At 38.9% G+C, this 23,955-nt stretch overlaps 3 protein-coding genes across 4 annotated transcripts in view; 1 reads left to right on the top strand and 2 right to left on the bottom strand.

The window, feature by feature from the left end:
* The window catches only part of LOC306872949 (uncharacterized protein), an 819,728-nt gene that overhangs the window by 761,097 nt on the left and 34,676 nt on the right, over nt 1–23,955 (top strand). The window lies entirely within an intron of this gene.
* Nucleotides 8,817–12,826, bottom strand: LOC306872939 (microfibril-associated glycoprotein 4-like). Of its 2 annotated transcripts, XM_079421895.1 has the most exons (6): nt 12,809–12,826; nt 12,645–12,697; nt 12,361–12,567; nt 12,184–12,280; nt 11,523–11,690; nt 10,983–11,443 (listed from the first exon to the last, which is right to left on the bottom strand). In XM_079421895.1, exons 2-6 carry the CDS (start codon nt 12,648–12,650, stop codon nt 11,190–11,192), a joined length of 732 nt encoding a protein of 243 aa, XP_079278021.1. In that variant the 5' UTR covers nt 12,651–12,697; nt 12,809–12,826; the 3' UTR covers nt 10,983–11,189. The 2 variants fall into 2 exon arrangements, with proteins under 2 accessions (XP_079278022.1, XP_079278021.1); XM_079421896.1 differs by lacking the exon at nt 12,645–12,697 and having other exon boundaries at nt 8,817–11,443.
* LOC306872252 (microfibril-associated glycoprotein 4-like) overlaps nt 23,759–23,955 on the bottom strand; it is a gene marked incomplete at both ends in the record, with an annotated part of 4,252 nt that continues 4,055 nt past the window's right edge. Inside the window, one exon of the mRNA XM_079420744.1 lies at nt 23,759–23,955. This exon is cut by the window's right edge and continues 60 nt beyond it. Within this exon, the coding sequence (XP_079276870.1) occupies nt 23,759–23,955 (197 nt within the window).

Here is a 23,955-nt window from a genome sequence, read left to right as displayed (position 1 = left end):
GTTTCGGCGAGTGACAAAAATCATAATATCCTGAAGGTCATATTTTACTCCTCTCCTTTACTTCTGCGCGCGCGCGCGTGTGTGTGTGTGTGCATTTAGCAAGAGAAAGTGCTTCTCGCTACGTTGTTTTCTTTTGGTTTGATTCATGCGTACTTTACGCACAGACATGAACCTTTGACACACCTTCGTTTTTTTTTTTAGCAGTCTGTGTTTCAAAGTCAATTGATAATTCCAGTCAATCCTTAGACAATAACACCTTGCATCTTGCGGCAACACAAAGATGTAGCTGCGAGGGATCCAAAACAAAGTCTGCCTTTGTTTTCCAAAACATGTGTGTGCGTAAAATATGCATGAATCAAAAAAGAAAACAATTGTTGAGAAAAAGTGTTTATACAAGTGCGGTTGATGCAAAAGTTAAAAAGCTGGACACACTTTGGTGCGGCCATTTCACACTCGACAAAATGAAGAGAACGTACACGACCACCGAAGTAAATCTCCACCACCTGCTCAAAATGTGGAATTTACATCTGTAAGGAGCATGCATTGCAATCCTGCCGCTCCTGCAAATGAGCTGAACAACGACCCCATTTTGTTCTGAAGTTTTAATTGTTTGACATGTTTATAGAATTTAGAAAAATAAAAATTCATGTTCATGGTGATCTTGTAGTTTTGCTTTCTTTCTAGAGCAAATTTTGATGTGTAGGGAGACATGCACAGGTTATAGTCACCTAGTAGAAATCAGGAAAATGTTTGCAATAATGCAGATGTTTGCAGTATGTCAATTATATGAAAAATGGTACCAACTGGTGGAAAACAGTAAAAAGTAAATATTTTACCCCAAGGCTTGGTAATGACTGGGTATTTGAATAGAAATGATGATTTTATGATATTATAACAGTGTGTTCAAAAATGAATATTTAAATGGGGACAAATTTGTTTTTTTTTTTTTTTTTTTTTTTTTTTTTTTTTTTTAAATGTGACATAGCACAAAAAATAAAAATGGACCAAATATAATGTTGCTGCTAATCTTTGACATTCAAGACTGTGATAAGCCAAGGTTTTCACTTTGCATTTAGTATATGGAAAATAATTACATTTTTATGTTTTTTCCTATTTTACAAATTGATTGTATCGTCACCAAAACTGGAATTTAAAGGGTCAAAATCCTGAAATTAAATAAATATCTGGTAGTTCTGATGAGGACTGATGCTGGTTAAAAGATTTAACTCAGTGAAAGTGGAAAAAAATAATAAAATCCAATAGTTTTATGGCAGTGTTTAGAGTGGACATTTTTGTCCCTTAATGCACTCAATGTCGTAAAATATATAATGCAGCACAAGGGTTAAGGAAACTTGAGCTGGAGCTGAGTGCAAAAACGGCTGAAATTCCCATTCCTCTGTCGCTTGATGAGTCTGTGCACATTGCACCTGTGTTTGATGTTTACAGAAGCATTAGACTAGTTGGACTTTGGAGAAGGAAGTAGAGAAGTATTTCCAACATTCTGAACGTGTTGCAGAGTCTTTGAAGTGGCCAAAAGAATTTGGACCTTGTTATTGCAGTGTGTTTTAGTAGGTAGTGCACAGGAGGTGTATTCAGCACTCACTATTGAACAGAGTGGTGATTATGAAATTGTAAAGTCTGCTATTTTGCATGCTTATGAATTGGCACCGGAGGGCATTTATGCTGCGGCGCCCGGGGAGCAGTTGGGGGTTCGGTGTCTTGCTCAAGGGCACCTCAGTCGTGGTATTGAGGGTGGAGAGAGCGCTGGACATTCACTCCCCCCACCTACAATCCCTGCCGGCCCGAGACTCGAACCTGCAACCTTTGGATGGTCTCTATCCATTAGGCCACGACTTCCCTCACGAGATGAATTAATCAAAGCACAGCAGGCAGATGAAACTCTTGAAAGATTGTTCTCTTTGGTTGTTGGTGCTGGTGGGGAGGAAATAAGATTTCCCTTCCTTACTATTTTCTTCAAGATAGATTGCTTTGCAGACAGCAGCCTGTGAGTACTGGCTCTTCATTTGATCCTAGGATCCAAATTGTAGTTCCTCTTACTTTTCGTCATGCCGTCCTACAATTAGGGCCAGGGCCTTGCTGGTCATATGTGGCTACGGAAGACATATGATAGAATTGAGGAAGTTTTATTGGTCTAAAATCAAGAGATGTGGTTAACTATATACGGGCTTGTCACATTTGTCAAATGACCGGAAAACCAAACCAAAAGGTTCCATTGGCTCCTTTACAGCCTATTGCTGTAGTTACCACTACTTTTGAGCATTTGATCGTTGCTTGCGTCGGTCCTTTACCACGATCAAAGGCTGGGCATGCTTATTTGCTCACTGTGATGTGTCAGTCCACATGTTATCCTGCAGCTTATCCTTTGAGATCGATAACAACTAAGTCAATTTTAAAGGCTTTAACAAGTTTCGTGTCTGTTTTCGGCATTCCAAAAACCATTCAATCTGATCAGGGCTCAAATGTTATGTCCAGACAATTCTCTAAAGTCATGCAACAAGTGAAACACAATATTTCAAGTGCTTATCCTCAGAGTCAGGGTGGGCTCGAAAGATTCCACCAGACTCTTAAGTCTCTTGAGATCATATTGTGTTGAACTTGACTGTGACGGGGAGGAGGGATTCCTTGGATGCTTTTGGCTATTCGTGAGGTTGTGCAAGAGGGCACAGGTTTTAGCCCAAATGAGTTGGTGTTCAGACATACTGTTAGAGGCCCTATTGCTGTTTTGGCAGATGAATGGAGAACATCTGATCCGCCTGAGAATGTCTTGGACTATGTGAACAGTTTCCGTTATCGACTCTATGAAGCCAGAGCTATTGCTCTTCGAAAATTAGGCAAGTCTCGCAAGGCTAAGTCCAGAAACTTGGCGTTATTGCCTGTTTTGTTTAGTCCATTCCAGGCTAGATTTACTGGACCTTATACGATTATGAAATGTTATCCTAATAACTATTTGTTAAACACGCCTGATCGTCGAAAGAAAACACAAGTTTGTCATGTTAATTTATTGAAGCCTTATGTGAGTCCTGTATTCTCTTTATCTGTTGATGTTGTGACCACTACTGAGACTGCATCTGCTGCTGAAACACTCAGATCTACAGAGATGGTTGGGAGGAGGAGACTGGTCCTTCTCGAGGTGTAGTGGAGGGGCGCCTCAATAATCCTGAAGTCCTCGCTAATCTATCTTGTCATTTGTCTCATTTGTGTGAACCAGAGAAGACTGATATAATTAAGTTAGTAAGTTCATTCCCCTCTCTCTTTTCTGACGTTCCTACTCGAACTCATGTCATTGAACATGACATTGATGTTGGCTTGGCTCATCCTGTGCAACAACATCCATATCGAGTCAATCCTATAAAAAGGAATTTCCTACAGAAGGAGGTGGATTACTTACTTGCTCACCATTTAGCAGAACCCAGTTTCAGTCCTTGGAGTTCTCCCTGCATTTTAGTGCGTAAAGCTGATAAGTCTTATCGTTTTTGCACTGATTACAGGAAGCTTAGTTCTTTGACAAAGCCTGACTGTTTTCCTTTGCCCAGAATTGACGACTGTGTAGACCGTGTGGGTTCTGCACAGTTTGTTAGCAAATTCGATCACCTGAAAGGTTATTGGCAAGTGCCACTAACATCTTGTGCTTTTATCTGCTAGGAAGGAATTGTCTGCTTTTATTACACCTGATAGTTTTCTGCAGTATACGGTTATGCCTTTTGGGGTCCGAAATGCTCCCGCTACATTTCAACGGTTAGTAAATCGAGGGTTGTCTGGATGTGAAGCTTACCTGGATGACGTTGTTTTGCACAGTTCTTCTTGGTCAGAACACCTCACACAAATTCAAGAGCTTTTTGAGCGGTTGTCCAAAGCTAACTTGACTATTAATCTTGCCAAATGTGAATTTGGGAAGGCCACAGTGACCCATAGGTAAGGTAGTCAGCCAGCGTTGTGTAAATGCTAAAGTTACCTATAAATGCTAAAGTTGAGGCTATCTGTAATTTTCCCACTCCAACTACCCGACGTGAATTACGGCGATTTCTTGGGATGGTGGGTTATTATAGAGGTTTTTGTCAACTTTGCGAGTGTAGTTACCCCATTGACTGACTTGTTAAGCCCAAAGAACAATTTTCAATGGTCAGAACAATGTCAAGGTGCCTTCGATCATGCCAAGTTGCTGTTGGCCAACGCTCCTGTATTAATTGCTCCAAATTTAGAAAACCTTTCTTAAAAAAAGACCTTTCTTACTTGTAGTTGATGCTAGCGCTTATGGCGCTGGTGCTGATCCATCTTTTCACGCTGAGGATGATTGAGGGACTCAAACACAACAATTAAAAAAGGTTCAAACATTCACTGATGCTCCAGAAGGAAACACGATGCATTAAGAGCCGGGGGTGAAATCTTTTTGAATTTGAAGATCAAGGTAAATTGTACTTAATTTGTCTTCCAGGAAACATGCAAGTAGCTTCTGTTGCTTCCGAAGGGCAGAACTAAATGGAAAAAAAAATTATATTTCTACAAAAGAAAAAATCTTCATTCTGTTCTCACCCCCGGCTCTTAATGCATCGTGTTTCCTTCTGGAGCATCAGTGAATGTTTGAACCTTTTTTAATTGTTGTGTTTGAGTCCCTCAATCATCCTCAGCGTGAAAAGGTGGATCTCAAAATCATACAGTTACTGCTGGAAAGGGTTCAAATATGCAAAAGATGCTGGAAAACTGAAGATTCTGCAGGACCTGGAGGATTTTTCTGAAGAACAGTGCTCAGTTTAACTGTTCAGAACAAACAAGGGACTCATGAACAACCATCACAAAACAAAAAAACAGTCCTAGATCATCCAGGTAACCACACACAGTAGTAAGAACCAAGGGTTCACAAACTTTTGAATGGCTATTTTAATAATTTCAGCAATTTCCTTTGTCTTGTGGACTATATGTAAACCTCTTTTGTTGAACATATCTTACTCAGGACAGTACTAAATAAAAAAATAACTTGCATTTTGCATGATCTCTTATTTTGTTAATTATTCCCATTTTCACAGATTCTGCAAGGGATATATATACAGTTCCAAACTTTTGCATGCAACTGTGTGTGTGTGTGTGTGTGTATGTATATGTATATGTGTATATATATGTGTGTGTATGTATGTATGCATGCATATGCGCGCTCAGTATATATACACAGTGTTGGGGAGTAACTAGTTTATGGAGTAAGTAATTGTAATTAATTACAGTTACTAAGAAAAAAATGTGTAATTGGTTACTTATGAAAATGTTAAGGATTACAAAGGGGGTTACATCTGATTTTTTTCACACACACTCCCACATGCAGATTTAATTGATTTATTTCATAAATTGCAGTGACTCTAAAATATGAACCACTAATGTTTCAGAAGTTTATAACATGCTTATCCGATAACTCTTATATTTCCCATATGGGTTTATGTAAATGCTTTATTTTTTTTAAGATTAATTTTTTTTTTCTAAGGCATTTGCTAGATCCAGTGTTTGCTGTCATACCTGTGCAAAGATTTGATTTCACAAACAGTATCATAGCTATTAACCTATTTCTTGTAATGATTTTAAATCTGAATAACCTCAGAATGATTTTAAAGTAGTCTGATTTTGTGGAGGCTGTGCTTCAAAGGGGACAGGATGCCCATCTTCCACAAGATGGTATGATTCTTTAGGGCCTTCTCGAAATGGTCTCAGTGGTCGTGTATAACAACATCCTTTTTTCCCTTGTCAAAACCAGCTCTGTTCACAGGGACTCGTTTCGGTGCATATCTCTTTACATGCTAATGAGCTCTACTCACCCGTCCCTCTCTTCCGTGGAAGAGCAAAGGCAAGTCGCAAATAATCATAAAAATATAAAGTGTGAGACTTACTACTTCTGGAGGTGCAGCTGGATCATGAACAACGGGTACTGATCCATACTTGAGTTTTTTTAACAAAACCTGCCTTGAATCGTTCCTTATTCAGAAAGCAGTCTGGAGCAAAATGATTTGCACAGCCAGACATAAACAAATGTAGTGAAAGTGAAGTGACGTGTGGCCAGATATGGTGACCTATACTTGGAATTTGTGTTCTGCATTTAACCCGTGCAAGTGCACACACACACACACACACCGTGCACACACCCCCGGAGCAGTGGGCAGCCAGTGCAGTGGAGCCCGGGGAGCAGTTGAGGGTTTGGTGTCTTGCTCAAGGATCTCACCTCAGTCGTGGAATTGAAGGTGGAAGAGAGCGCTGGTTATTCACTCCAAAATCAAAATGGCTTGATAATTGAGATTAAGGTTTTTGGGGATTAAAAAAATAATAATTTTAAAAATTTGTTAATCTTTATCATTGTAGGGTGGTTGTGTCCACACATTCCTAAGACATATTTATATGCAAATGAAGATATTTTGAATCCAATGTCTCCTTTAAAATTAAATTATAATCTTAATTCAAGTGATGAAGGATTGACAGCAATCAGTGTTGATTACTACTGTAAGGTTAACCCTGCCTGGTTTACATGTTTGAACATGATTAACAGTTGAAAACATAAGAAATGTAGAAAAGTAATCAAATGTAATCAGTTACATTTAATAAAGTAATTGGAAAGGTACACTACTGCATTGTAAGTAGGGTAACTTGTAATCTGTAACCTATTACATTTACAAAGTAACCTACGGTGCCCGGGAGGGCAATCTTCGGTTCACTTAGTTTTGTCGAACTTAATATGGCCACGAGATCGTTTTGTCGTCGCGGCCTTGAGATGCTATGTTGAGGGAACGACATCCATTTCTCGTTTAATGAGTAAACAAACCTACGTGACCATAGCAACCGGGATTATCAGGGATTCATTAATATATTATTTTGAATTAAGAAATTATTACAGAATTAAATTATTATATTGACCATAGGCTACTGGACTGTAGGCAATTGCACGCGATGTAACCAGCATTCGAATGATCACCAATAGACTAAAATATTAAATAAAGTACATAAAATAAAATAGACCTACAAGAGAACATTTTTGTCCATCCCACAGTCTTACTAGCTATGTGTGTCCATTAACTGATCGCCTTTTTCCGTAATATTTGTATTTTATTATTAGCCTATTATATTTTAAATTAGTTTTTTCCCTTTCAATCTCTTTTCATAACGTTCTGACCAGTTTTGTAAATAAGCTTCCTGTAAATGCTCGACATTAAGCTTTGATTATGCTGACTGGAATTTATAGCCTAATGGAAATGCAGTTTAAAGGTTCAATTTAACATTTATTTTAATAATAATTAATATTATAGCCTACTGCTTAGTGTTTCATTGAGGAATGAATCATTCACAGTTTCATTTGTAAATGAAAACACAACACATTCATTTATCATCACGCACTGGCATAAATAGCCTATCAGTATTGGAATAATTGTCAGGCGTTTACAGTATTTGCAAAATATATGGTAGCAAATACTAGCATAATTATACAGAACGTTAATTAGGTAAAGCGATACACGAATTGAAAGGGGAAATAAAATATTATATGCAATAAATACAAAAATATAGCCCTAAAAAGTTAACATAACCTAATAATAATATACAAATATGAATGAAAAGTTTAATGCTAATAATGTTTTATCCATATCTGATAATCCCGGGTTGCTATGGTCACGCAGGTTTGTTTACACATTAAACTCATGGCCATGAGAAATATGTCGTTCCCTCAACATGGCATCGAGGCCACGACATATCACGACAAAACTAAGTGAAGCGAGGACGGTTGTATGTATATATGTATATGTATTTAACAGTGTAAATAACTCAACGTGCCTTAAATGCACTAGACCCCCCCCCCCCCCATTTAAATTAACTCCGTAAATTAACCAATTCTACTTTTTCAATTTAAAAGTACTTTAACATTTGTTAAAAGAAACAAAGTTTAAAGGCAATATGATTCTTGGAAAAAAAAGTTGCTATGACAATTTACAAATTAGCAAGTATTATTGAATTCCATGATGTCGCCAACCTTTTTGGCTTTGGGGTGAGCATTGTCTGTGACGTATTGTGGGAGGGTGTGTCAGGGTCTCTGCCATCTGAGAAGGAAGTTTATTGAGATGCTAATATCTGAAGAAGAGGTCAAGTCTATGATCACAGGATTTGAAGAGAAGCCGTGGTTTCCCATGTGTGCTGGGGTCCTGGATGAAACACGTATTCCTATCATAGCACCATCCAGCTTTCACACAGATTACTACAACAGAAAGGGATTGTACCGTGTGCTATTACAGGGCTTGGTTGATCACTGGTACGTTCCTGGATTTTGACTGGCCTGGGAAGTACCACGACTTTTGTTTTTCAGAACTCAAAAAGGCATGCAAAGCTTGAAAATGGCACATGCTTTCCACCACAGACCAGAAACATACAATGTGTTTGTGGCAGACTCTGCCTACATCTCATAATGTCATGAAACCATTCCAGGAAGGTGTTGCAAGAAGGTGTTGCATTTGCTGTCTAAAGGGCAGATGGTACTGCCTAATGAAGCGTAATGAGTAAGACTAAAAACATTAAGTTTGTTGTTGCTTTTTGCATTGTGCTACACAACTGGTGTGAGTCTTGGAAGCTGGATTGCCCACACAACAGAGCAGCCTGCAGAGCTAGAGCTGGCACATGCAAATGATCCTGATCTGGGTCTCCTTGTTACACCCCAGGAACTTGACCAGGCCAGCTGTCCTGCTGATCAAACCCGAGAGGTGTTGGTTGTGCACATTCTTGAAAACCACTGACTAAACACATTAAACATAAAAATGAGTCATTAAACACACATCTCTTGTTCTTTTGGCAAAGTTGTATTATATTACATGTTGTAAATGACTGTTTTGTAAGAACATCAGCAGGGCTTAAAGTTCTCAGCGCTTGGCTGTGAAAAAATATAATCCTACATTTAAAAAAAAACTTGTTTATCACTTTTGAGTCCATGAGTTCACCTACCAATGGTATGAGAGCAGCACAGCTTTCAATCTCAACCAAACTAACATTACTAGCCAATCAGAATGTTTTGCTCTTATACATTTAGCAGACGCTTTTATCCAAAGCGACTTACATTGCATTCAAGTTACAGTTTTTACATTTTATCAGCTCTTGCGTTCCCTGGGAATCGAACCCATGACCTTGGTGTTGCTAGCGCCATGCTCTACTATTTGAGCTACAGGAAAGCCATAAACACGAGATGCGCATAATAGTATCCAATGGCAGAGTCCCAGCCCTGATGAATGAAGAAGCGCGACACGTTAAAAAAGCTGCGAGGTGCAATGATCAAAGATGTCCATCTAGCGCACATTTACATAGAAAAACTCATTAAACTGCAGCGGAGCTTTGCAAACAGCTCAGAGTAATCATGTCATCGCCAAGAACGATATAATTGCCAGAACAAATTTACTGGGGTTTTGTTCACACATGATCTCTTACCGGTAATTTACCAGTAAAGCCTGTATGCGTGAAAGGGGCTAAACTCTCCCTCTGTATAAGCGGTGAATCTGAATTGCTTAACATTCATCTGGGAAAACAGTCTGCATTCTCTCAGTAGATTTGTAACAAATCATTCGCCAACTTTGCCAACACAGGATAATACATCAGCCTATTTATAAATATGCCATTTTTTTGTACATCGTGATTTTAAAATAAAAGTTTCTGAGTTTGCATGTGGCCGAATATTAAAATGTAATTGATTTAAACCTTGTTTAATCACGCTGTGAAGTATTGCCCGGCCGTTGGCGCCCTCTTCAGGTATCTGTTATAATACATAATGTACTTACAATTTATGTTCATATCATGTATAGGCATATTACATTATGTATTTTAACAGTTTCCTTCAATAAAACCATGTAATTACTTGGTTTTGATATTTTATTTGAGCCAATTATTATTGCCTCTGTTAGTTTATATATAAATAGTCATACTAAAGCCTGGTTTTCCCTTAGGCCTGTTTGTGTTACTAAAAAATATTAGATTAATCTGTTGTCAAAATAATCAGTAGATTACTTGATTACCAAAATAATCATTAGTTACAGCCCTAGATTAGTTAAAATATTTCAAGTTACAACTGCATTGTTTTACTTTTTGTAATCAAAAGACAAATATTTTGTCATCGCAAATTTCTTAAAAATAGCATTAAAATATTGTCTTGTCCTAGTGAACACGTATCTGTATTTGGTCTCATCTCTTGAGCTAAGTGTATTGTCACACCCCTAGTGTCGATAAGCGGTGATATAGCTCATAATTGTGTATGATATAGCTTTCATTCTTCAGGTCAACCATATATTTATGGGGGCAAAAAAAACAAAAAACTAATTATAAATAAGTCTGAATAAGGAAAGCAATAACTTTGCCATAATATTTTTTCAAAAATAGTCAAGTTGCCACAGTCATAGCATGCTTTGCATGAGCTGCCCTATTTATTTATTTACACAGTAATCCTAGGGCAAGCATGGGTCGGTTCGGTTAACAATATCCAATAGGGCGAGGCACAGAGATAATCCAGGTACACAAGCAAAGATCCAAACAAGGGGCAAACAGAGTCCAAACGGCAAGGCAAAGGGGTTAATCCAGGAAATGTGGGCAGGAATCAAAACACAGGAAATCAGGCTAGGCAAGACTAGGAATGGCTTGGTAAAGTAGCTATCTACAGAGACCGTGATAAATGCTAAACAATACTCGGCAGTGACAGAGAGGAAGTCCAAGGCTTATAAAGCGTGTGTGATTGGGTGATAGTTCTCAGCTGTGAGTGTGATTAGTGCAATCAGCTGTGTGTGTCGTCAGTGCAATGGATGATGGGAAATGGAGTCCAATGTGCTGTGTAGTGTGAAAGTCCATGTGGTGAGTGGGTGACCTCTGGTGGTGAACAAATGGAGGTTCATGGCCAGGATTCGTGACAGCATTACAGTAAGTTCTGCCCAATCTGTTTTATGGCAGAAGAAGAATAATAATAACAATTCTCATAAAGAGGATTTTAGTGCAGGAGTTTATTTAAAATGAATGAATTGATACATTTCAGTTGCAAATTTAAAGTGACCAAAAGCAAAAAAGAACAATTTATAAACAGTCATGTGATATTTCTACGTATAATATATTAATTTACACAGTTATTAGAAAAGAGCAAACTCCTAAAGTTTAATTTGATTATTTTATTATTTCTAAGAAACTTTGCAATGTTTCTAAGACACACGTTTGATCTTCATGCTGATGGATTTCATTCCGACAGCATAACCCTTCCACGATAACCATACATTTCCAATAGCAAATTGAGTGGTACCTTCACCCCATAAATACACACCATTGGGGTTTGCTTCGTGACAGTGTGAGTACCAAAATCCCCCAAGATAAATTCTGGCACAGTTGTTGTCGTAGATATCTTGGTCCTTGTCAAAGGTGGAGAACCTCATTCCATTACTGTAAGATAAAGAGTTGCCTACAGAGAGGCAGAGCATCACTGAGGACAATAACTCAACTAGAATGACTTTTCATGAGCATAAATGAAAGTGTCCTACCTGCTCCTCCATCAGTAAATCCTGAAATATGCAGTTTATACCCATCAGCTTCTCCATCCACAGAGAAGGAAGAGTACAGAGCAAAAACTTCAAAGCCTTCAAAGTCTTCCAAATCCACTCTCAGCTTGTAATTGCTGCTTCTTGTCAGCTGGTACATGTTCTCCAGCCCTGATCAAACACACACACACGAAGAACACGTTCAACCAAACACTGGACATGAACATCCACACAAACACACACACACACACACACACGAAGAACACATTCAACCAAACACTGGACATGAACATCCACACACACACACACACACACACACACGCGCGAAGAACACGTTCAACCAAACACTGGACATGAACATCCACACACACACACACACACACACTCACACTCACACACACACTCTCTCACACACACACACACACACACACATACACACACACACACACACACACACGCGCGAAGAACACGTTCAACCAAACACTGGACATGAACATCCACACACACACACACACACACACACACGCGCGAAGAACACGTTCAACCAAACACTGGACATGAACATCCACACACACACACACACACACACACACACACACGCGAAGAACACGTTCAACCAAACACTGGACATGAACACACACACACACACACTGTGAGATCTTACCCAGCCAGTATTCACTCTCCACATTCCCAAATCCTCTCTTGTACTGATCCCACGGCTGATAGAAATTTACACTGCCATCCATTCTCCTCTGAATCACCTGTGATGGGTTTATATAGAATATATGATTCATAATGAATGTTCTGATGTGTGTTTAATGATCTAAAGTCATATTCGTACCGTCCATCCTCCTTTGTCTTCATCTTTTCCACCTGAGATCATCTCACAGTAAACCCCGACAGGAATATCACCTGCTGGATAGATGGAGTAAATCCCACTGACCATTTGTCCTGATATATAGATGTCAGAGCAGTCGACGGGCTTGTCTACATTCTGACTGCATCCACACATCAGAACACCAGAGAGAACAGCCCAGAACTTAAACATCTACACAAGACAGAGATAAAAAGATGAGCATCACACTAAAATTAAGCTTAAATCATTTTGTTATTAAAAACACTTACTGCCATTTTTATCAATCTCTCAATCTCAGTGGAACAGCAAATAATTGTTTTATCTAAACGGAAATAATAGAAACCTTTTTATACTATGTCTGTTTTGACAGTTTGTTTTCTGAATGTTCTATAAATGGTGGAATGTGAGCTAAAAGAATGAAACAGTAACTCACCGTTTGTGTTGTATCGTTTGTATTGTTAAATCTGACATAAACACTTCATTTATTAGATTATCAAACTCCTCCTTTGTGTTACAGAAGAAATTTACATTTCAAAAACCCACATTTTGGATGCAAAAATATGCAAGTTAAACCTGCACTCACATGCTGGCTTGGCCCTGAACTTCCACTTGCATATTCTTCTTCTTATTATTATTATTATTATTATTATTATTATTATTCTTGAATGGAAGTCTATGGCAGCCCATAGAACTGTTTGGTTGAAAAATTGTGACCCGCCTCTAGGTGCATATTACTCACACGCTCTTTAAATAGCCAAAAAATAAATAAAATAAAAATTCCTGGTCAATGGCGCGGTCTACTTCAGTTGCCTCAAAATAGCAATGCGCCAACGATGCATCTGATCACACCTGGATTTCAGACCAGCACACCCACGAGCACACAAATGGGCACAAATGCATTTGCTATTTAAACAACATGGCACAGGACATGAAAATGATAACTGCATCACTACTGCTATATGAGCAACAATAGAACTGATACACTTTTAGACATTACTTTATGATGTGAAGACAATGCTTTTTAAAGTATATTATGATAAATACTTTTGTTACATATCCCTGTATCATTTCAGCCATGCAGTAATTACAGATGTTAGCTAGATTATGTTCAGCATCCGTCTAGTGATTTATGTTTGTGCTGAAATGTAATGAAATAATTATTGTTATAATGTGTATTGAGCTGGCTCGTCTCATTTATTTCACGCTGTAGAATTTTCATTGTCAACATAGTGAGTTTATTAAATCAACATGAATGTGATTTTGTTTTTAAATGGAGTGAATGTAGACCATGTAGCCCTTCATAGCAGTGGTTTATCAATGGCCTCTTTCAGCAGGATAATGCACCCTGACACAATGCAGACATTGGGCCTCATTCATGAAACACGAGCAGAATTCATTTTGGTGTAAATTGTTCGTAAAGCTTTTCTGGCGTAAATTTTCGGATTCATGACAGTGTTTGTACTTTCGAAATGCTAATTTGTATGAAAGAAATGTGCACCTGCTCCTTACCCAGGTGCAAATGGTGTGCAAAACACTGTGTTCTTTCTGGCAAACTGATGACGCTGAATCTTGATGCACTGCCATTATAATATTTTGCAAGTTTCTTTTGCTCTGTTTGTTGTAGTTTTGTTTTTTTGTAGCCGAGAGCTGATAAACTGTTTAGCATTGGGTAAAAAGCAACGCTTGTCACGATCACTTTTACCCAGCCGTCTAATTAATGGAGGGGGGTTGTTGTTCAGTTGTACAACAACTGAACAACAATAGAGTAGTTAATATTACTGGTTACTGCATTGTAATATTCTTCAAAATGAGATACTAGTAATGCGTTACTGCCGTAGATATTCCAGATCATAGCAACCAAAGCGTCTCCGCTGGAAAAACACTGTGAGAGTTCTCAAGCGTCACCAGCTGGTCGTATTCAGAAGAGCGCCTGACATTTTTCAGCTGGCTAAAAATGCTTTAGTGGACACGCGTTATTGAATATTTATTGTTAGACATATGACCTATTAGTCTTTTTTACATTTATGCAATATACTGGAGCCAAACCTGAGAAAGTAGAGCAGAATGTTCCACTGTGTTCCTGGACACACAATTTGCGTAGCTGTAGTCATAGATGGGGATTATGCTGAATTTGAATGAGCGTGCATCAGTGCCCTATTTACAGATGATTGGAATTCATTAACATACGCATTTTTAACTATCAAATTGGAAGTTTACGAAACTTTTGTGAATCCGGAGGAGAGTTTTCGGGAAGGTCTGTGTTAAGCGCAAATTACTCCCCTAGAATTTACTCCTGTATTTATGAATGTTCCATGAATAAGGCCCATTGTTCGGGAATGGTTTGAGGAACATGACAAAGAGCTCAAGATGTTGCCTTGGCCTTCAGATTACCTATCTCAATCCCATGTGCTGGACCAACAAATCTGATCCATGGAGTCCCTACCTCACAATTTGCAGGATTTAAATGCATCAGATAATCTACATTCACAATGAAAAGTTTTAAATACATTTAAATATTTTAATTTAAATTCACAAAATGCAAGATTTGAATGTTTTACATTTTCAGTGTGCATTTGCAAGCCATCATTTGCAGAAACATCCTGTGACCCAGCTATTCCTCATTCATGTCCTACCACATGATCAGGTGACATGAGCCTAGACGTTTTATTTGGAACTCTAGTTTTTTTCAAAACCGTCACGTTGAAAGCCATCCATTTGATAGTTCAACAGGTTTTTGAATTCGTAGCTTATTACTACATTCATTTTAGAACAGTCTTTAACTGACTTTGTATGTGTTTGTGGCATAAATCCTTGTTATGCATTGTTAAATATGATTTTATTATTATGGTTTTATGGCAGAATTGAAACATTCAAAACAAGTTGGTTGTTACAGGTGCTGTATCAGTTGTATTAATTTAAAGTTTTGTCAATACTTTGGGAATGTGCATGAAATAACTTGAATCAGTTGTTTTAGGAACAGCTTTAGGAACTAGATCTCTCTCTCTGTCAGGGTGTGCCACATTTTGGGATCTGTTATTAAAAGCAGGATAAATTCCACTGTGTATTTTTTACAAAGCAAATAGAATGAAAAAGTGCTGCTTTCTCATTGTTTTATGATATAAAATTCTTTGAGATTAATACTCGGGGGGGGGGGGGGGGGGGGGGGGGGGGTGTTTATTCCCATTTCTATAACCATAGTTTTTTCTGACTCTAGAGGCTGCGGTAGAACCAGAGGGGTTACTGTACATGTGCAAGTGCAATCTTGGATGGGACGATAATATACTGCAGGTCTTTACTCAGCAATGGACAAGATGGCTAACTAACTGACCTAGTATAGCAGCACTGGAGGTAGATTGGTGTGTATTGGACTTTGGACCATCCAAACTGACAGCATGACCATACTGAGACATATCCAAAATGTAAAGTAAACAGTTCCACACATTTTAAGAAAAGGAGTAGTTGTTATAAGAGACTCAATGGATGTTGGGCAATGGAGGCAAATACAGTCTAGCTTAAATCCAGCTGATGAAGCATCCCGGGGTCTAAGTGTTGAGCAATTCTTAACATGTAAGATGGTTTAAGGGCAGTGAGCAGTGCTGGTCGGCCCGTACAGTTGCGGGGCCATAGGCAAGATAATAAAAATGGGTCACATTAGTCTATAATTTGTCATAGCAATTTGATGAGTGAAGAGAGAGCACATAAAATGACAATTTCAATAGCGTAAATGTGTATTAAGTGTAACACATCCAACATATGTACAAATATTAATACAGATTTTAAAATTCAGTGCTAGTGAGCTTGGAAAATGAGAGTAAATAGATATACATGAAACACAAATAAATTGTGAGAACATATAAGATACAAATATATTGTGAGATCATGATTAACTAAAATGAATGACAGCTTTTTAGTGATTTAGAAAGGAACGCTCTTTGCGCTATATCAATGAACGGCAAAAAATATTATGGTTAGGCCTATTTAAATAATATTAAGGTTAGCTCACCCTCACCAGTTTCAGAAGCAACCGCATTGATTTGATTCTGGAGCCAGGTCTGTGATTATTTAACATAACATGCTGAATATGCCTCGAATTTCCCTAATATGAAAGTCTGCATGTGAGGGCATCATTACATTTACAAAACAAGCACTACTTCTACAACAATAAATATTATATATAGCAGGCAGATCCTGACACCAAGACAAATTCCTTGTAAGTGTAAACACACTGGGCAATAAAGCTCTTTCTGCAGAAATGATAAAGAACACCAAGTTTGTTGTCCCTGTTTGTAGGGCCACACAATTTGGCCATACATTTTGTTTTTATATATCAATATGACTAATAATAATTCTGATTATAGTTATTACTAAATAAAAAACATTAAACAAAATAATTACTGATAATGTTTATTGTCAATATATTTTACAGAGAACTGCAGCATGCAGTTTAGGCCTCCTGTTCACATGCCGGCGACCATAACTATAATTGTTCAGAATTATTCAAGAGTTTTATTCGTCACATACACAATTATACAGAGTATAACCAGCAGTGACATGTAGGTCAGGTCCGCTCCAAGGACAGTGCAATTGTATAGAATACAGATATTAAGAAAAAGAAAAGTAGAAAAAATAAGAGAATAAAATAAAATAAAAGAGAAAAAATATAAATGTGCAGGTCAGTATGTTGTTGACATAAATAGCAATAAAGAGGAATGTGCAAAAAGTTGTCCAGGGTATTTAAATAGCAGCAATATGAGGTAGAGAAAAATGATGAATAACTTGTTGATATGGTGATATTTACATGGAGTCAAGTGATATTATGACACAGAGTTAGATTTTAGGAGCCTGATGGCCTGGGGGAAGAAGCTCCTCCTAAGTCTCTCAGTTTTTGCCATCAGGCTACGGAAGCGCTTACCAGATGGAAGCAAAGTGAATAGACGGTTACCAGGGTGATTAGAGTCCTTGAAGATTTTAACAGCTCTATTTTTGCAGCGTTTGAGGTAGATGTCCTGCAGAGAGGGGAGAGCAGACCCTGAGATGCGCTCAGCTAAGCGCACAACTCTCTGTAGTGCTTTGCAGTCCTGATTGGAGCTGTTTCCATACCACACTGAGATGCACTGAGTCAATACACTTTCTATGGTCCCTGAATAGAAAGTTTTCAGGATTGCTGGTGAGACCCTGAATTTCCTCAGCTGTCGCAGATGGTACAGTCTTTGCCTGGCTTTCTTAACCTGTGTTTGGATGTGTGTAGTCCAAGTCAGGTTCTCGGAGATGTTTACACCGAGGTACTTGAAGCTACTCACCCTCTCCACAGGGGTCCCACTGATCATAAGAGGAGTGTAGGGCTGCTGCTGTCTCTTCCTAAAGTCCATGATCAGCTCTTTAGTTTTGCTCACATTCAGTGAGAGACAGTTGTCCTGGCACCATGATGTGAGTCTCTCTACCTCATCCAAGTATGCGGTCTCATCGTTGTTGGAGATGAGGCCCAGAACCACAGTATCATCAGCGAATTTGACAATAGATGTGGAGCTGTGAGAGGACACGCTGTCATGCGTGTAGAGAGAGTAGAGCAGGGGACTCAGGACACAGCCCTGTGGGGCTCCTATGTTCAGAGTGATGGAGTTTGAGGTGAACTGGCCAACTTTCACCACTTGAGGTCTGCCGGTGAGGAAGTCTTGAATCCAGTCACAGAGTGAGGTGTTTAGGCCGAGGTCCATGAGTTTAGAAGCCAGCTTGATGGGGACTATAGTGTTGAAAGCTGAGCTATAGTCAATGAATAGAAGCCTTACATAATTCCCATTGTTGCTGTCCATGTGTGTGAGGGAAGAGTGGAGGACGTGAGAACTGGCATCGTCCGTAGATCTGTTTGGGCGATAGGCAAACTGAAGAGGGTCCAAAGTATCAGGGATGGAGGAGCAGATGTGGCTCTTTACAAGTCTCTCAAAAACCTTCATGACTATAGATGTGAGGGCAACTGGGCGATAGTCATTTAAGCAAGAGGGTTTATTGTTCTTTGGCACAGGGATAATGATGGATTTTTTGAATGAGGTGGGAACCACGGAGGTAGCAAGGGACTCATTAAAGATGGAAGTGAACAAACCAGCGAGCTGATCGGCGCAGGACCTCAGAACACGGCCGGTTATCCCATCAGGTCCGGCTGCTTTTACTGACGTTCACTCTCTTTAGCGCCCTCCGAACCTCATCCTCCGACCTGGTGATTACAGGATCATCGCTGCTCTGCCGGCTGCTTCCTGACGCGCTGGACGGCAGAGACGCGTCGCCGCCGTTGCCATCGAAGCGGCCGAAGACGGTGTTTAACTCGTTGGCCAGCAACGGATCTGCTCTCACCTCCGCGGAGGATTTGTTTCCAAAGGAAATGTAAATACTTGCATCATTGCATTGGTGGTTAAAATTAAGCTTTGGCAGATTAGCAAAGGGTTTTGCACAAATTAGCCAAAAAGACAGTGGTGCAGGGTGTACGATAGCTACATATTGTCTGCGATAATATCATAATTGTTGTTGTGTGATTTGACTGTCAGTGTTTTGTTTGGGTTTTGGCTAAACACTGACAGAGTGCTCTGAAGTCTAGATTAGACTGGTGCGCGTGCATTTAGAGTGTTTCAGTCTGTTAAAATGCATTTAAAATTATCACAAAATTGAAGAAATGGGGGCAGAAAATGTATATTTATATAATTTCATATAGTAAATCAATATCACATGAAGAGTGCCGTTTTTCTCCAAAAATCAGCATGATTACATTTTTTTTTTTTTTTTTTTTTTTTTTTTTTTTTTTTACAACAGTTCAAGAAATTAATTAAGAGACTTGCGTTTTAGACACCATATTGCCTGTTTATGCTCTATTTCGACAACAAAAATAATCCCAAACACAGCCACAGCACAGTTTTGCGTCTCTGAGCGACATGACAGTGTTCCGTTCCTGAAGGATTCAACCGTTCAATCGCAGTGACTCACTTATTAACAGTGACTTGGTGACACCTACTGCCGGTTTTAATTTCACATTTAAAATATCTTTTTTTTTTTTTATAATTTCAAATGAGTATTCAACATTTTATGTCTTATATCAAACATTATTTCTGCATTTGTAACTGCAGGTTAAATGCATTCATGTCCTGCATTAAAGCTATGGTCTACGATTTCAAAGATTGTTCATTATTAATAACCTCGTTTAGATGCTGGTTATGGTTCTACAGTACAATCCTAATAATATGAAGAGAAAAAAGAATGAAAAAAATCCATTCACTCTATTGGGTGTACACCCGCAGAGAAATTGACCAATGCTTACATTGTTAACTGCTCTCATCCAATCCCCTGCTCCACTCGCGTCTCCACCCACCGCACCCCACCCCGCCCCCTCCTGCGACATGAAATTTTGCGCGAAAGTAGGCAGCATCAACTCAGCAATGGAGAAAAACCAACAAACAGACAGCAGCAAGCGGCCCCTGCTCGCCCCAACAGTCAAGGTTGGAAGAAAGAGAAAGTCAATTGAGGAAAGAGCAGAGATTTAAAAAAAATGTGAAGAACGCCGGACTCAAAGCCGAATCAAAATATAGGGTCCACCATTGCCCGTTGGAGGAAGCTTCAGAGAAACCTTGGACTTAAAACCGACGCTGACATGGCTGACTTTTTGTTGAGCAGGTAAGCATTTATTTATACTTTTATGGTGTGGTGTATTACATAAATAGCTTTTTATCAGTCTGACAACATGATCATGCTACCGGTCGGCATTGGAATGTTAGCCGTTCAGCATCGCCTATCACGGGTCAAAGTAATTATATTTCTTGAAGTGCTTGACTATTTCAGTAGGCCTAACGTTAGCGGTTTTCTGTTCGAGCCGATAGAACATTGCATGTGTTGCTAATCTTGCGTGTGCGTGACCTCAAACGTGTGCCTCTGAGCTATTTTCCATGTTTACTCCTGCTTGACTGAGTGACGTTGTTCAGGTCGTTTCCCGGTGGGAGGGATCAGGTAGCACAGAGGGGAGGGGTGTGCGTGTGGAGGGGCGGGATGAGTTTTTTAAAAATTCTGGCTTTCTCGACTGATTTTCAACATCGTAGACTACAGCTTTAAACAGTGCGTAAATTCAGATGAAGCGTCTGTGTTTCCTCTGCACTGCAAAGATGAATTCTGTTGATACTGATTTAATTTGCCTGGTAACAGCCCAAATGTCTTATTATTCTAAATAACTGATTCCTTTAAAAACAACTAGTTTGAGATTTATAGGCCTATCCCAGGGGTGTCAAACTCAGTTCCTGGAGCGCTGCAGCCCTGCAGAGTTTAGTTCCAACCCTGCTCCAACACACATACCATCTAGTTTTCAAATAAGCCTAAATGATTAGATTAGCTGGATCAGATGTGTTTAATTAGGGTTATATCCATACTGTTCTAAGGCTGTGGCCGTCCAGGAGCTGAGTTTGACACCCTTGGCTTATCCCATTGTTGTGTCCCTCCCACTGTTAAAAAGTAACTAAGTCATTTTTACTCTTGAGTAAATTTTAAATGAGCTAGTTTTTACTTTTACTTGAGTAGATTTTTAGACTGGTACTTTTACTTGTACTTAAGTCAAATTTCATTAATGTAATGGTACTTTTACTTGAGTAAAATATTTTTGTACTCTTTCCACCTCTGCTTTTTTATTAGTTGTCAGTAGTAGTAGGATGGCTCACTTTTTATAAGAAGACTTCGTAGTTTGAATTCGTAGTTTATTCTTACTTTTGGAAACCTTGTTTAATAATTACTATTACTACCACTACTACTACTACTACTATTATTATTATTATTATTATTATTATTATTATTTCTGTTGTTTCTAGAAGTAGTAATTTTGATAAGACAATAGAAAAAATAAAACCACACACACATTGTTTGTCCACAGAATAATTACACATTATTAAATAATTTGTATCCACGCATGTTAATAATTCCTATGCATCTATGGCCTATAAAATGGCCTATGATGAAGTAGTTTGCCAAGAGCTGCACTGTTACATCTTTGTGCCCAGATAGGCCCTAATATACAGAGGCGCACAAACTGGAACCAGGCCATACCTATGGAGGTACAGGTGCCCTCCGTGCTTGGCTTCCTGGCCACAGGAACATTTCAAAGAGAGATTGGTGACTGATCAGGGATATCCCAGCCATCTGTGAGTAGACTTATGCCAGCTGTGCTTCAAGGCATCATCCGATTGTCCGCTCGGTACGTAAAGTTCCCATACACTGCCGAGGAGCAGCAGCATATTATGGATAATTTTGTGCGTCAAACAGGATTCCCCAATGTCCTAGGTGCAGTAGATTGCACTCACGTTGCCATAAGAGCACCTCATGCAAATTAATATGCGTATGTAAATAGGAAAAATTTCCATTCAATTAACGTACATCTGTCAGACTTTGTCTTGCTGTGTCTCGTGTTTCCCCCTCCTCTCGTGCCCATATTTGGTCTTGCTGTTCCTGTCCTCGTTCCATGTATTTCAGTTCATTAGTTCCAGGTGTGTTGTTTATCTAGTTTAGTCTGTCCTATATGAATGAGGAGAACTCCGTCTCCTCATTCCCTTCCTCTGACGCAACGTGACAACAGCTCATTTGCAATGGTCGTATGGCAATTCTTAATGCAGTTGCAAGATGGCCAGGGTCGACGCACGACTCTTTCATTGTGCGCAACTGCAGCGTGGGCAATCGTCTAGAGGCAGGAGCGGGTAGAGATGGATGGCTTATAGATAAATGACTGTTTGTGTTTAGCTGTTATTCCGTTTTCGTATTCAAAAATAATTCTCTATACAGTTATAGGTGACAGAGGTTATCCTCTGAATCCATGGCTTCTCACCCCCATAGCGCACCCACAGACAGCCGAAGAAGCCCACTATAACATATCCCATGCCTGCGCCCAGTCAGTTGTGGAGTGCACAATTGGGCTACTGAAGGGAAGGTGGCGACGTCTGGATGCATCGGGCGGGAGACTCCTATATGATCCAGGCAACATGGGAAACGGCCATAGACACTCAGCTGTGTTATTTTGACACCGCTTCAGTGTTACTTTTAACACTCTGTAGTGTGGACACATATATAGACACGCGGCAGTGTTAATTTGACACTGGGGATTTTGCTGTGTACACATTCACAGAATGAGTTAAAGCCGATTTCTAGTTCCCAGCATGCTTTGCTTCTGAATGTTAGAGTAAAAATGTTCAAATTAAGTGCTATTTCATGTGTTTTTGCTCAATATTAACACAGGGGGAGATCTCTTAGTGTTTAATGCTGAATTATTTTGAAATGTAAAAGTGGTGTTTGTAAGTTTGTAGGGTCATCATTGTGCAGAAGAGTAGAGCCTGTGGTTAAGATGGCGATTGACCAAACACCATAACATTGGGATTTTTATTTGAAAAGTAACGGCTGTGCACTTTTAAACTGTATTTTAAAGTAGAAAACATGTGTATCGTAGTGATTGTTAAACATAAGCGCTATATATTTGCATACATGAGTATATATACTGCATAAGTTCAATATATTTTTACACATGCAGTGCCATATCTTATCACATGTACCTCTATATATTATAAAGTGTATTACTAAATATAAAATTAGTCATATTTTTCAATATATATGAAAGCAGCAGTTCCTTATGTATTAGTCAATATATTGTAATATATTTACAGAATATATTATTCGGTGTAATTTGTAATATACTGTTATGTCATTTAATATATTGTTCATTCATATATAAGGTGTAAGGGTGGTTCAGGCTGATTGCCAAATGACTGAAGAAACGTCATCAGCACGATGGTATAAAACTGTACATTTCTAGTCTATTACCACCCACTGCCACTTATACTACAGACGGAAATAAGCGCTGTTAGAATAGCTAAATATGTTGGAGAGCATTGCTATTGAGTGACTATATTGTATTGCAATAGGTAGCACTTCAATATTAACCCTGAATTAAGACTAGCTAGCACATAATTTATAATTGAAAAGGTTTAATAACAGCATTTTGTTATGGTTACACTTGAATTGGTTCCAAATTAGATGGATTGTAAAAACATGAGTGAGAGAGAGACCAAACAGAGAGCTCCAGCAAAGAATAGAGCCAGCAGAGAAAAGAGGCCTACAGGCCTGGATCACTATCAGCACCCCTGTGCCTTCAGGAACGCCAAATGGCCCTTTTGTTACTCAAGATAGGTTTGGGACAAGAAAGCAGAAATCTGATCATTTTCAACCTTACAAAGGACATGTGTATATACTCACTACAATCAGTCATACATTTTTGTGATTCCTACATGATTTATGAAGCTACACAGGTAATAGAGAAGAGCAAGCCCTTAAACATTAATTTGATTGTTTTGTTGTGCATTTCATTGCATGTTGTGCACTGTTTCTATGACACAAGTTTGATCTTCATGGTAATAGATTTCATACCAACATCATAACCCTTCCAGGTTGACCACACATTTCCAATGCCGGTATGGGTGTTGTCTTTTCCCCATATATACACACCATTGGGGTTTGTCTTCATGCATTCTTTGTACCAAAATGCCCCTAGACGAAGTTTGGCACAGTTGTTGTTGGAGTCAT

The sequence above is a fragment of the Barbus barbus genome (genome assembly GCF_936440315.1).
Source record: "Barbus barbus genome assembly, chromosome: 7".
NCBI lineage: Eukaryota > Metazoa > Chordata > Actinopteri > Cypriniformes > Cyprinidae > Barbus > Barbus barbus.
Note: the sequence above shows the minus strand (reverse complement) of the source record. Positions and strands in the feature narration are given on the sequence as shown.

What these genes read in the sequence shown, in the direction of transcription:
- LOC306872939 (XM_079421895.1), bottom strand. An exon ending in AAGACAAAGGAGGATGGACG is followed by an intron (nt 12,281 to 12,360) that starts GTACGAATATGA and finishes AACCCATCACAG; the next exon opens with GTGATTCAGAGGAGAATGGA. An exon ending in ATTTACTGATGGAGGAGCAG is followed by an intron (nt 11,444 to 11,522) that starts GTAGGACACTTT and finishes GCCTCTCTGTAG; the next exon opens with GCAACTCTTTATCTTACAGT.